Consider the following 13,611-nt stretch of genomic DNA (forward strand, 5'->3'; position numbering starts at 1 on the left):
AGGGATGCTCTGAGTAGAGAGTGTGTATTAGCAAAACTGCATGTTCATTTGGTATTTTGGTTTGCTGGTTTTCGTCGACTCGAAAGTCGAAACGGGACCTTAGCATCACCCAAAAAATGGTGACGTTAACATGACAACGGGATTATATATCCCCCTCCCCGTGCAAGCTCACACTTCACCGCACTAACCACATACTGTACAACGCTGGAACAAGCAGAGCATGGATAGACACAGAGCAGCAAAGATACCGGCGTCGCAGAGCGCCGACGACGACTCCGAGCTCGGCGTCTTCACGGCCGAGCGCTACTTCAACGACGCCCTCGCCGGTGAGGACGCCTTATGGTGCGACCGCTCCTCGTCGTCCTACTCGTCGGCGTTCAAGACATGGCAGCACGACGAGTCCGCCCTGGCGCCGACGGCCGCCACCAGCTCGTCGGAGGCCAGCTGGAACAGCCGCTCTGCGTTGCTGTCCAACCATCCGGCGTCAGCTGCTGCCCCGGCCATTGAGGGGAAGGCAAATTCCACGACGGAGAGTGAGCCGACCGCAGGAAAGGCACGCCCGTCGTCGTCTCACCTGCGGCGCTGGATTCTCGGCATGGCAGGGTGCGCCTGCGGCTCCAGCGACAACAAGGAGTCGATGAGCGCCGACGACCTGTACCGCGAAGAAATGGACGACAGCTCCGAAGCAGATGCGACGATTCCAGGAGGGACGAGCAAACAGACCACCGTGGAGGACGGCACCACGGTGAGGATGATGTCTGGCTCTTGCAAGTGGGTCGACGACGGTGGCGGACCACCGCCCCTGCTGCTCCCGGAAGCTGCCCACCGCCGAGCCGCAAAGCCCGGAGAAGTGTCCATGCGGATGCTGGATCCCAGAGTTGACGCATCGTACGGCGAGCAACGGAGGACGCTGGTATCGGCGACGCAAAGCTCCGCATATACAATCGTTGCTGGAACGGCACGGGGTGGTGCTGTAAGTGCAGCCGCCGGTGTCAGCGGAAGCCCCAACCGAGCACACATGAGGGTTGACTCCGTCGTGGACGACGCCGCGGCGCCGAGCGAGGTGGACTACATGTACCCACCGAGCGAGGCAAGCATCGTGTGGAGCGTGGTCACCGCGGAGGGTGCCGCGTCCGGCAACTTCTCGAGCGCGGCCTCGGGCCGCTACTATTACTTCAACGACGGCGACGAGGATGCAGGAGGGAAGAGCCACCGGAGGAGACGAAATAACGGCGGCGGCTTGCTGACGGGCTGCATGTCCAAGAGGGCCGTCGACACCGTCGGCCGGCCTCGGACGTGGTCGGAGGTGGAGCCGGCGCCGGCGCCGGTCGCGAGGGTGCGCGGCCCAGACATGACACGCCGCCGGTAGGTATGTTCGGTTTGGACGTATGCGGCGGTTGAGTCTGTGGATTTGGATGCATGCATGTACCCGTAACCGGTGGATGTGTATTTTTCTGGAAAAATATTGGATTGTTTTTTTATCAGTGAAATATAGAGGAGTAATGGCGATAGAGATGCGTTGTGGACGATGCACTTCAAAGCTGTCATCATCTGTGTACAGGCCTACAGTCCACAGCCATACACACGACATGTCACAATAATCGGTAAACACAACTTTCAGACCGCTACATTGAACTTGGTCCATATGTGATGCTTATCTGCGTGCTGTTTAAGACGTTGGTTTCTTCCCAGGAGCAATAGTTATACTCTCTATATCTCAAATTAACTGACTTAACTTTATGTCGATACATATGTATATAGATATAGAAGGAGTACGAATTCTTGCACGGTCAAGTTTCTACCAAGTTTGTATCATTACTTTTGTAGAAAAATTCCTTTTCAGGTCAGCAAATCATACAAAGTGCAAATTATAACCCTATGTTTAATTAAGAAAATCTTGTTAAAACAAAATATGGTGCCCCTTTTTTAAAACCCTGCTTCGTTCACTCAACCCATGCGTGATTTTAAAAATCTGGTTCAAACTAAAATATGGTGTCCAGCTCTTTTTTTCTCGAATGCCTTATGCAGGGACCTATAAGGTGTTCCTAACACAAGCACTCCCTCTATATCGAATTATAAAATGTTTTGAATATTTTAATATGGATTACGCATTGACTGAAATGAGTGAGCAAACACATTGAAATGCGTCTAGTTACATATAATAATAAAAACTACTCACTCCATCACACAAAAAATATCTTAATTTTATCTAAATTTGGATGTATCTAGACGTGATCAGTATATAGAATAATTAAGTTGTCAGAATCATGATTTTGTATCTGATCGAAACCTCTATGTATGGTAGAATCGTAAACCGTGCGATCTTAACTTCCAGAATAATGAAATCTTAGATTCTACTTAGTAGAGTCGTACACTTGTCCACTCAGTTGGGTCGTAAGTCGTAGAGTCGCATAGTAGAATCATGACTCTGACAACTACGGTATAAATACATTCAAATTTAGATAAAATTAAGACATCTTTTATGTTTTATGTGAGAGAGGGGCATAACATCTTATATCATCATTATGCGCGAGACTATAACAGAGTAATTTTTTACTGAAAAAGCATTGGTACTTATTTGTTTGTAGAATAGATAGAACCACCAGGAGCTCCCGCTAACTCCATGGCTTCTACGTGAAAACAAAAGTTCAAATGACTATGTGCCAAACAAAGAAAGAAAAATAAAAAAGACAAAGTCAAGGAAAAAACCTAACAAGAAGTCCACCATGGTGGAGGGTTATCGTACCTAGACCTATTTCATCTCTCACTCACAGATAGCCTTGCTCTTTTGTCAAGAACCTTCACTTCTCTCATAAGAGTGTGTCTTGCTCCACGAGATAACCAAAGCTGTCTAACAAAAGTAGAAGTGTCAACTTTCTCTGTGTACAACAACCGCCCAAATACACAGAGACTGGATTTTCAGAACCTAGGTGCATGTGAACCCACTTTTTCAAGTGCGTTTGTGATGTAAAAACATGTTTTAAAAATCGAAACACAAAATGAATGCAAAGGTGATCTCAAACATGTGCCCTGGATATGAGTTTCGTGACGAAAAAACATTTTATTTTGCATCGGCAAAAAATTGAAATTTTGCAGGGCTATATAGCAGTATATATGTGACGTATTTTGTTTTTTTTTAGATTCTAAAATAAAAAAGTGGTTTCTCCGCGCAAACTTTCTACGCACACATGAAACATGCATACGTACTCCGTTATTTTTATTTCAGATTTTTTTAATATTTAAAAAATGCATTTCCCACCTGGGTTCACGTGCACCCAGGTTCAACTGGGACTTTTCCCACCCACCTCAATTTACATTTAATAACAATCGATAATCATACATAGCCCCTAATCTCTACCGCAACACTATTAGTTGGTGTCAACATTATTTCAAGCTTGTTACTATTGTAGTCAGTGACTTCGTAAAACATAAATTTCATATTGTTGTATACTCACTCTGTTGCATAGCCTACCTATCCACTTCCAGTAATTTTGTTTCAGTATGACAAGTTTGTAGCTTGTCAACAGGGAATTGGGAGGCCACATTTACAAGTTAAAGCCGTCAGTCCGGCCATTTCGCCTGCACCGATCCACACCTTCCTCTATCCCACTGGCAAGCCACATCACCGTACAATATACCTCGCCTTGGAGCACCTCCAGCCAAATCGATACCCCTATCGTGTGACCTACAGTGTTATTGCTCAGCTATCAGCAGAAGCTCCATCGCCAGAACTCGACGCCCAACCGAAACCAACATTACCTGAGTGTTATTGCCATGACATGCTCTTATCAAGTGCGAGTCCAGAGCAATTTATCATTTCCATAGCATTCTCACAAAGGTTCAGAAAACGAACCTTTGTAACTTACACACAATGAACCTTACAAGTGTGATGATGTCCAGCAGAATCTCTACGGGATGTATGTTTTTTTCCCAAACGAATCAGAACTACAGATGAATCTGAACACAGCGATTAATGTACGATATATTATGTTAGGATGGCTGCTCTAGCTTAAATTAACTTCTTTTGTCCTTGCTATCCTTTAGAGCCTTTGGACTATCATCGTTAGATGATAAGGGGATTCTGTTGATGATGAATACTAACGCAGCACCAATCAAAGCACCCGATACATGGGCAATGTTGTTTACTTGAAGTGCGGCGCCTGTTACGGTGGTTGCACGTGCAGCTTCCATAACCTATTAGGGTACAAGCCAAATCGGGTTAATCAAGAATGTCTGCTTGGTATACATTACTAGTACTAGCAAAACAGTAAAACAGAATACACTAGTAATACGTCTGCCTGTTCAGAAAGCAGGAAGTTTGCTTCAATCAGTTCATTTGCATATGAACTATGATCGACCATTGCAGTAGTCCTTAGTTCCTTACTATCAAATATCTTACTATTTCATTACCTAGAAATGTATCTGAGTACTTATTCTCATGATGAATGGAAAAATATGTCAATTTGGCAGTCCTGAATATTTTGTCCTCGAGATTAGTGATAGATGGCCTTGTGAAAATTTGAAGAAATGTGAATTTGCGGTAGTTGAAAAGTAGCCTAACAGATAACACTAACCTTTTTTCCAGGGGAAAATATAACTATGAATGTTTATGTATAGAGGTTAAGGGGTGCAGTGAAAGAACCGACAAACAGAAGTAATTATTTCATCTCTGCAACACGATATGTTCTACAAACAAATGGTTTGACAGGCAACAAAATAGCGGATTTCCCATAGGATGGTAACTTACCTTGTCAACAACAAATTGACCAAGGATAAGAACTTCAAGAATCTTTCTCCAGTCCCAGGACATCTGTTGAAAGAAAGGAGCAGCAAAATATTGTAGACAATTAAAAGAGATTACTGCTCATCAGGAAATATTCTGGAACAGACCAAGATTTAGCATATTCACCTTTACTAGCACACTAATTGTGAAAAGGCCAAAAACAGCCCCGGATGCTCCAAGAGATACAGATGATGTTGGAAGAAGCAGCCATGAAATCACGTTTGCGCCAGCACCGGTTAAAATATAAGACATCCACAATGCGAAGCTACCTTCTTCCTCCTCCACAAGCTTTCCTGTATATTCAGATGAGAAGTAGGTGTCCTTTAACCGAACTATAAACATCATGCAGAGCAGTGCTTTAGGTACTAAATCTCACCAAAAATGTACACAAAGAAGAGATTGCTTGAAAGGTGATTCCTGTAATTGATCATAGACAATTGAAGAAGTGAATACGGCCCAAAATAATGTTAAAACAGTTACTGCTTCTGATATATCATCAGACTAGTTTGTTAGCTACTACTACTTTTTGCATTTGCAGAGCAGGTTAGACTGAAACATAGGTAGAAGTGAAAATGAAAAATATGCAATCTAGAACGAGTTAAACTAACCAGTTAGCGTGGCAAAAAGTTGATGTCACAAACTGATACCAGGAAGGGTAAGCATGGTATAGGTACAGTGCCTTTATCTGTCTGATCTGAAATGCAGAGAAAACAGAAAACAAAGAGTAAAAATATACCCTAAGTATTTCAACAAAGTAACACTATTTGTTGTGAAGTGTGTAAGTGGATTGCACTAAGCCCTTTCCATGAATTCGGATGTTTGGTTGTGTTGGCTGGTGCATGAAGCTTGACAACTATATCCTTACATGAGAATATAAACAATAGAGGCGCGTCCATGCTGTTTGGAATATAAATCCAGTAATCTAAAGATAAATCAGAAAATTACGATCACAAAGCATTTGATATGTTTCCTTGTATTGTCTATTTCAACAGAATTTCTTGCAATGATATAACCATAGCATGTCAAATTTTATAGCTATCTCGATTGAAATAGGAAGGAATATATCAACATAATTCAACAGCTTCTACAGTACATCTCCCATCACTCGGTTTATGCAATTTCTCTAGCATATTACGCCCCTACTTAGATTTGTGCACATTGAGATAGCCAAGAGATTGCAAGGGTACCTGTAACAAATGGTCTGCAACATAGAGGCCGAAATTAAGCAGCAAGATCCAGAATATCGCATTAGCACGCCCGCCCTGCTGCTTCTTGTCCTTGGCGAGCTCCAACTCGGACACCAAGTCTGATCAAATGTGCAAATAAAAACGAAAGTCTGTGACAAGAAATTCCACACTACTCCAATCTGCGTACGTCTTATGCGGCAAGAAAGAAGAGGGCGGCTCACCTGAGCGCCGCATTCCACAGCGTAGCAGGTCGCAGCGGGCGGCGGCGACGCCCGCGACTACCCGGCGTTTGAAGGAGATGGAGGGGACATGGCGCCTGGGTAGGGAGGAGGAGGGAGAGAGGGGCTTCGAGAAGGTCCCGGAAGGCGCGGGCAGGAGCAGCAGCAGCCGCTGCGCCATGGCTTGTTTGTCCTCTTTCTCTTTGCTTGTTGTACGGGGTTTTTGTAGATGGGGATTTATTAGCGAAGGAGTGCCCGCTGCCAGCGAAGATTATTCGCCCAACGCAGTTTTGTTCCAGCCGTGTGACTGAGGTCAGGTCAGGAATGTGGATGGCAAATCGTTCATTCGATGGTAGTTTGTCCTGCATACTTCCCTCTTCAGCTCGATTCCATTATTATCTGTTAGCTACTTAGCATAAACTAGGGCAACACGCAACTGTAAAAGAGCGCTTCCTAAGAGAAAATTTGACATACCACATCTTTTGCTTGAAAATGTGAGAAACTAAGAATAAATCAGCGTAACAAGGCATTGACGTACCACAATTTTGCGCGAGAAAGGATTTGGACTCCAAAGAGGAAATTTGAACCATATAAAAACTGAAAATAATGCAAGCTCGCAACAACCAAAGCGATGCAAGCTGGCAGATCAGCAAGTATCACCAAGGTATGCTCCAGGTAAGGAATGGAGTGTTGTCTTGTTCTACTCATTGCAGATAAATCACTGAAAACATGTCTTATTACCATGTCAGGTCCACAATTAACCGACCAATATGTCAGATGCGGCTACATCACACATAACTGTTGTATCAAACACATCAAACAGGTTTACAGAGGTCATTAAAGTACCAAGCACAACAGGTCAAGGTCCCGCCTGGAATCATCAGGTCAAGGGTCTTCTTGAAAGCCAGCGGCCTATCCTGTCTTTGACAGAAGCACTTCTTAGAGAACTCATGTGGTATAATTGAATTTGTCGCATCGTTGTCTCACATGAAGTCCTCTTCTAGTTCCTGCAAGGTCTTGCTACCAGACGCAATCTGCTTGTTTGAAGTCATCTTGTCCTGGACCATCAGGCCCTTGTAGCTCCTTATCTCAGCCTGCTTCTCCTTCTCCATCCTCTCCATCTCTTCCTTGCGTTTCTGAAACAAGATGAGAATGTACTACATTATTGTCTGGTCAAGGCTCAATATACAACACAGCACAGGGATGATGACTAGCTTACTTTGTCTCTAAGCTGCACCTTTCTTTCTGCCTTTTCAGCAGCACTCACAGCTTCTCTTTCAGCTGCAGCAAAAGACAACAGATGTCAGTACTTAATACGATATATAATCATAACTAACAAAAACACACATGAAGAGGGGAGTGGGGCAGCAACAAAAAATTACACATAAATGCAAATCAGCACAGATACATGGTTGATCATGCCTTCTGTTCTTAGTACTAAAAAATAACCAAAGAAAATTGCAATTGCTTGTCTTCTGCTGAAACCCATCATAGGTATCTCCATTTCAAGTTATAATACCTCAAATTTCCTTTCTTTTCTACCCGTCTAGTTGCAAGTTGCACCTTTAGAAATCGTATCAGTCTAGCCTACACTTGCAAGAGACTTGGTCTAAGCCTAAATTGCACACCAGTTCGTCATTCCCCTTGAAGACTCTTCAAAAAATAATAGGTGCAAACCAAATACTACACGTTAAGAAGTCCAAAATGGAGAAATGTTTTAAAATGAGAACATAAAATATGTTCCAGAGAAAAGTCGTGTACCCTTCAGGTCGGGCGTCCGCTCCACCTTTGTCTTGTTCAACCGGTTCACCACCTCATTGAGCCGCTTTTCTACTTGAACAGTCCGAACCTGCAAACATATCCTTAAATTAGGGACTGATTGACTCAGTTTGGTTCAGTTACTACCAATGGAAAAAAAGGAGCATGAATAAAAACCAGAACCAAGTGCATTAACGAGGCAATGAATAGTACTGATTTAGTAGAAAAGACAAATTAATAGTGTGGGACAATGAACAGTACTGATTTAGTGTTTCAAAAGGTGCAGAACAAAACTAATGATGAAAGGTGTACTGAAATGGTTGTTTACTAAATCACTACTGTTCATGATTAGTTTAAAATGAGAAAAATAATATCATTTGGAAATTAAACAACCTATGAAGGGGGCAATAGAAAATTAGCTACATATCAATCACATACTATCAAAAGCATAATGTTCAAAGAAGGATGGAATAATCACATACCATGAAAACTTTAAGAACTAGGAAACTTGTTTAGAGAAATAAGTCACATCTAAATAAATCTACTGACTTTATCCTAATGATCGGAGACATTACAGAAATATCTCATCAATGCATAGTCAGAACTCAGAAATTTTTACAGACCATAGATGTAAGTATGTGGAAACATGAATATTTATGAATTTTAAACTATTTCCTCGGATGAATTTACAATTAAGGACAATTCTGCCCTACAACGCTGGAAATGCACTAGGAAGCAGGCAATAGCAATAACATGGATATTGCAAAGCTTGTCACAAAGATCAAGATCATAGCTTTCCGATCAGGCTTATCCTTACTGATTTAACATAGTAGTCAACTTTTTATGTATTTATATAAGGCTCAGACGTTTTAAATCGTAGTAGGGTAGGTAAAGTATGTTGTGGGTCACTAAGAGCAGGTCTAACAGACCCCTTAAAAGCCCCAACCCCGTAAAATAACCGCCAATATACGGGGTAGAGCTCTACCCGGCCGTCTAGCAGACCCCGTAAATCAGCCCCCGGTATCGAATTTTTACAGTTTTGGCTACGGGGCGGCTCCTCGCCCATTACAAGTACAGGGTGGGAGGGTGAATACAGGGCGAACCCCTCACCCTTGGCGGGCTGAAATTTCAGCTCGCAAGCGCTCCGCGCACCGTAGCGGGCGGCGGCCATGGCGGGCGTCCGGAGCGGGAGCGGGCGCGGCCGGCGTGGGGACGGCCGGAGCGGGCACGGCCGGGGCCGGCGGCGGCCAGGGCAGGAGCCGGGCGTAGCCGGTGCGGACGCGGCCGTGGGGGCGGGGGTGCGGCCGGGGCGGGAGCAGGCGCGGCCAGCCGTGGCTCGCGCGCGGCCGGCCGGTGGCGGACGGGGGCGGCCGGGCGGAGCCGGAGCCGGAGCGGGCGGCGGCCGGCGGAGCCGGAGCGGGCGGCGGAGCTGGAGCGGGCGGCGGCCGGAGCGGAGCGCGGCCATGGCCGGGCGCGGGGACGGCGGGCGGCCGGCGGCGGAGCAGGGCCGGCGGCGGGGTGCCGGGGCAGGGCAGGGGCGGCCGGGGCAGGGGCTGAGCAGGGGCGGCCGGGGCAGTTTTGAAGAACTGTGATGCACGCACGAGGAGGAAGAAAGAGAGAAGGAAGAAGAGAAGAAAAAAAAATTGGCATATTCTGGGAATATTCTTCTTTACAGTTTAGACATACGGGGTCTGCTAGCTCGTCCGAGTTTTCGGCCGGCGAAAAGTGAATACAGGGCCCTGTACTCGCGTTTTAAGGGGCGAAAAAATACGGGGTCTGTTAGACATGCTCTAATCTTATTCAGGTGTGTCAAATAGGTTACCTTTCTCACAATTTGCACATCTAGGTCACAGGTACTAAATAACAGGACCATTGCACATCATCACCACTCCACATTTGATGGTTGAGTAAGCGTAATTATACACAGAACACACTTGATTTAGTTTAGTGACCTAGATGTAAAAATTAGGAAAACGGTGACTTGTTTTTCACATTACTTGAAGGTTTAGTGATACAGAGACAATTTACTCTCTTACATACAGACAAAGAGTATGCATAATAAAGATAAACAAGGACTTAGGGAAATGGTGGGTTCTCACCAGCTTAGAGTTGTGAAACCCAACTTGACCCACATCCATGGATGGTGTCTTCTTCAGATTGTACCATGGTGTATAAACCACATCAACGTTATTCACCTTATTACCTATAACCAATAACAGGACAGTTTGATGTGTCTGAGTAAAGGCAAAGCAGCGAGTTACACAACAAATTCATGACAGATATGACAACGCTTCCTCAACTAATTTATCCAACCTTGAATAGAATTCGCTTTAACAAGCTGGGCACAATCTTCCAGCACACCTTCACTTATGCTATCCATTGTCTGACCTTTATTCAGTCTCAAATATACATGAGCAGAGGACATCTTATCAACATGGAACCTGTGTTCAGCAAAAGTTAACTGAGGCTCAAAGCATGACAAGATTATTTTGAATGGCATAAAAGAACTTGACATGAATATCCATGGAAAATTCATGTCCAAAACAGATTTAACTCTAGCCAACAAACAGCAGGCATGGAGATTATATGAAATGAAACAGGCTAACATGAATATTATATCATCTGTGTTAGCAAGGGCGCATGACATGCCTCAAGAAAACCACATATGCAACTGGCTTCATTCCATGATTACGAGAAGACCAAAACTAAAAGGTAACTATGTTTGCAGTCAAGGAGAACTTTAAGTATTTCAAATAGCACAGTGCAAACAGAAGATTGACAATGCGTACTACAGAAATTGAGCATTTAGGATTCAGGACTCATAAGACATTATTATTATATAGGCAGAGAAAAGATCTGCCAAAATTTTACTGAGCATGCTACCTAAAAGGAAGATTGTAAAATCCAGACCCGCCAGTGGAGCAGCCATATTGGAACAGAATTTTGAAATGCATAACATAAGAAATATCAAAGCAATTTCAGCAAGCACTTTATGTATGCTTTTTGTTGATAGTTATGAATTTTCATTCTCTCATGATGTGTTACGAGGCAAAGCACTCGAGTTGGGAACACAGCAAATAAATTATGTACAAAACCTTTGCTGCTCATTAGATTCACTACAAGTAAATTATTAATACTAATGTGAACTTCTAACTTTCTCTGGAAAGTAAAAGTAAAATCCACAGATACTTGTCAAATTGTACCATAGCCGTAACACCATACTGCAAGACCAGTATGACACCATGACATAGTAGCACTGTAATCTGGGGCAAACAAAAGGGCAACATGTCAACGATGCTAACTTTACCGCAAGGAAGTGCAGTGACCAAGTCACAAGCACCCGCATCTGTGAGACACATGGCTAAGGTGGGAACCATCATCCTCTCCAATGGGCCATTCGTGCATTGCCATAAAACCTAGATAGCTCGGGACAGGATGAGTGCGTAAAGGTGCCTGTGTTTGGTTGCCTATGTGTAAGGTTGAGGCAGGAGGTTGTTTTATACTTTATTCACATCACAATATAGGGAGGTGTATCTGCATAGAACTGGCTTGGACCAGTGTGGACAAACCTCCCACACTGATAATCCTGTTCACACAGGCAGGCCCATGGGGAAACAAAATGAAATATGTTTCACTGGAGCCAGTCTGAAAGTATGTTTTTTACATCACACTGTACAGGCCCAATGATAAATGCAGGAACCAAAATTACAAACAGGTTGGCCCGCTGCATCCTCCAGCCTGGTCAGGCCATACATGGGAGACCAAACCCCCTAAAGCGCAATACATGTTGTCACCGTCCACCATAGCTATGGTTTTTGAAAAGGAGCAAGGTCCAGTTGCACAATGAAAGGCATAAAGCAGGACAGCAGGGTGTGGAGGAGCATGTAGTGGCAGGATCTTTGGTCTGTGGGTGAGGCAATGGGATGGATGGTCTTAAGGGCTTACGGCCAAGAATAGGAGCGAGATGTCAAGGATTTTTTGCTTAAATTATGAATATATTTGTTGCTATATCTTTAACAAAAATTAATTGGATCGTGAACCGAACAGGTAGTCACTTAACAAACCATCCTTTTGTAAAGTGACGACTCCATGAACCCAATTCCTACTTCCCACAGTGATGAAACACGATCAGGCAGCAATGATTATAAGTTCCAACTATCACCCTGGCTGTGATTATTGTTCATGATGCCATCAAGAAGGACACCCATTAATCCATCATACAAAACTCACTGACGGACAATGACATAGAGATTCTTCACTATGACAGCATTTCAAAGTTAAACTAGGAATAACTTCTGACAGAAATCAAGCACGCCTCCTTTGTAAAAGTCCAAACTACTGCTCACTCAAGCTATACTGATTCTGAATAAAACATCAAAACAGACAGCAACATCAGGATCTGGTATCATCAATAAGTAAACAGCTGCTGACCATAAGCATAATTTTGGGAATCAACAACCAACTCAAAACTCTGGCTAGAGTCCTCTAAAACGAGATGAAGTTCCTTGTTCCATCGATTCTTCCGTCAGTATAGCATCGATTAAAGACGCATAAAGAACTAAAAAAATCGTACCTACAGAAGAAAAGAGTCTGGATGGGTTGAAGGGGCCGTTACCAGATGTCCTCGGGGAAGCCGTACTTGATGAGATCCTCGTTCTCATGCTTGTCGAGCCCCATGAAGATGGTGTAGTCGCCGGCGTCGGGCCGCGCTTTGAAGTAGAAGACCATCCTGAGTCGCTCGCCGGCCGGCCGCCTGAACCGATAGGAGAAGGGCGTGGAAGTCCCGGGTTCGGGCGGCGGAATTGGGCGATTGGGAGGGGGGCGGGCGAGAACTGCGGCTTCCGGCGCGAGAGAGGTGGGGATCCTGGGGAGAGGTAATGGGGGATTTCTAGGGTTTCGTGCGCGTGGAAACGAAGCAGAGTAGCGGATTTTGGTTTTACTTTTTTTCTGAAAACAAAAAAGAGAAGTCCAAATTACCCCCTAAACTCGTCTCAAAGTTTAGAGTACAACCCTTTACTTTGGTTCAATCTTCAACCCTGAATTCTATAAACCGTTCGGAACTGAACCTTCTACCTTTTTTGATAAGTTTTGAACCGGTTTTTCTTGCCAGTTAGCGGTTTTTCTCCCTATATATTGCGCCAACTCATCAACATACAACATACACGGTACATCATGATCGTCTTCCTCCCTGGAACGAGGCTATGGCGACCACAGAGGGGTGCCTCCATCGGACAATAACACCCGGCGTCTGCCATCTACATCACCTGTCGTGCCCAGCCTTCCGCCAGCACGGGGCAACCACCACGCAGCGCAGCGAGCCGCGGGGGAGGCATTTTTATTCCGGCGGGTGAAGAGTTGAAGATGAAGCATAGAGTTGAAGATGAAGAGCTAAAGGCATAAAATACATGTACGCACTATTTTACCAATACAATACATTACGTGACAAGAAAACCCGGCTTAAGACAATGCAAGGGGTGATTCTAAACCGTTTTTAGAATTCAGGGTTGAAAGTTGAACCAAACTAAAATTTCAGGGTTGTAAGCTGAACTTTGAGACCAGTTTAGGGGGGTAAATTGGACTTCTGTTAAAACAAAATACTAGTCCAATCGGAGGGGTACTGTAATTTGTTTTATTTTATTTGAGCTTTTGACCTCCTGTGATGCTT

The 13,611-nt window shown here is 44.3% G+C and overlaps 3 protein-coding genes across 3 annotated transcripts; 1 reads left to right on the top strand and 2 right to left on the bottom strand.

The window, feature by feature from the left end:
- Positions 1-208: 208 nt before the first annotated feature.
- LOC124707895 (protein PHYTOCHROME KINASE SUBSTRATE 2-like) lies at positions 209-1,369 on the top strand. Its single transcript, XM_047239588.1, has one exon. The coding sequence runs from the start codon at positions 221-223 to the stop codon at positions 1,367-1,369; it is 1,149 nt and encodes a 382-aa protein (XP_047095544.1). The 5' UTR covers positions 209-220.
- A 2,414-nt stretch (positions 1,370-3,783) lies between these two features.
- On the bottom strand, positions 3,784-6,426 carry LOC124646584 (rhomboid-like protein 11, chloroplastic). The gene is made up of 7 exons (XM_047186689.1): positions 6,192-6,426; positions 5,971-6,089; positions 5,392-5,477; positions 5,160-5,200; positions 4,910-5,076; positions 4,748-4,810; positions 3,784-4,194 (listed from the first exon to the last, which is right to left on the bottom strand). Exons 1-7 carry the CDS (start codon positions 6,367-6,369, stop codon positions 4,015-4,017), a joined length of 834 nt encoding a protein of 277 aa, XP_047042645.1. The 5' UTR covers positions 6,370-6,426; the 3' UTR covers positions 3,784-4,014.
- A 476-nt stretch (positions 6,427-6,902) lies between these two features.
- LOC124708687 (coiled-coil domain-containing protein 25-like) lies at positions 6,903-12,876 on the bottom strand. Its single transcript, XM_047240360.1, has 6 exons — positions 12,562-12,876; positions 10,260-10,387; positions 10,046-10,149; positions 7,950-8,037; positions 7,408-7,469; positions 6,903-7,324 (listed from the first exon to the last, which is right to left on the bottom strand). The coding sequence occupies exons 1-6, from the start codon at positions 12,672-12,674 to the stop codon at positions 7,172-7,174; spliced, it is 648 nt and encodes a 215-aa protein (XP_047096316.1). The 5' UTR covers positions 12,675-12,876; the 3' UTR covers positions 6,903-7,171.
- Positions 12,877-13,611: the final 735 nt, after the last annotated feature.

This window comes from Lolium rigidum, chromosome 4, assembly GCF_022539505.1.
Source record: "Lolium rigidum isolate FL_2022 chromosome 4, APGP_CSIRO_Lrig_0.1, whole genome shotgun sequence".
NCBI lineage: Eukaryota > Viridiplantae > Streptophyta > Magnoliopsida > Poales > Poaceae > Lolium > Lolium rigidum.

What these genes read in the sequence shown, in the direction of transcription:
- LOC124646584 (XM_047186689.1), bottom strand. Translation starts at nt 6,369, where the DNA reads ATGGCGCAGCGGCTGCTGCTGCTCCTGCCCGCGCCTTCCGGGACCTTC. An exon ending in ACTTTTTGCCACGCTAACTG is followed by an intron (nt 5,201 to 5,391) that starts GTTAGTTTAACT and finishes GATCAATTACAG; the next exon opens with GAATCACCTTTCAAGCAATC. An exon ending in CTTCTTTGTGTACATTTTTG is followed by an intron (nt 5,077 to 5,159) that starts GTGAGATTTAGT and finishes CTGAATATACAG; the next exon opens with GAAAGCTTGTGGAGGAGGAA.
- LOC124708687 (XM_047240360.1), bottom strand. Translation starts at nt 12,674, where the DNA reads ATGGTCTTCTACTTCAAAGCGCGGCCCGACGCCGGCGACTACACCATC. An exon ending in TAAAGCGAATTCTATTCAAG is followed by an intron (nt 10,150 to 10,259) that starts GTTGGATAAATT and finishes TATTGGTTATAG; the next exon opens with GTAATAAGGTGAATAACGTT. An exon ending in AGGTGCAGCTTAGAGACAAA is followed by an intron (nt 7,325 to 7,407) that starts GTAAGCTAGTCA and finishes ATCTTGTTTCAG; the next exon opens with AAACGCAAGGAAGAGATGGA.
- LOC124707895 (XM_047239588.1), top strand. Translation starts at nt 221, where the DNA reads ATGGATAGACACAGAGCAGCAAAGATACCGGCGTCGCAGAGCGCCGAC.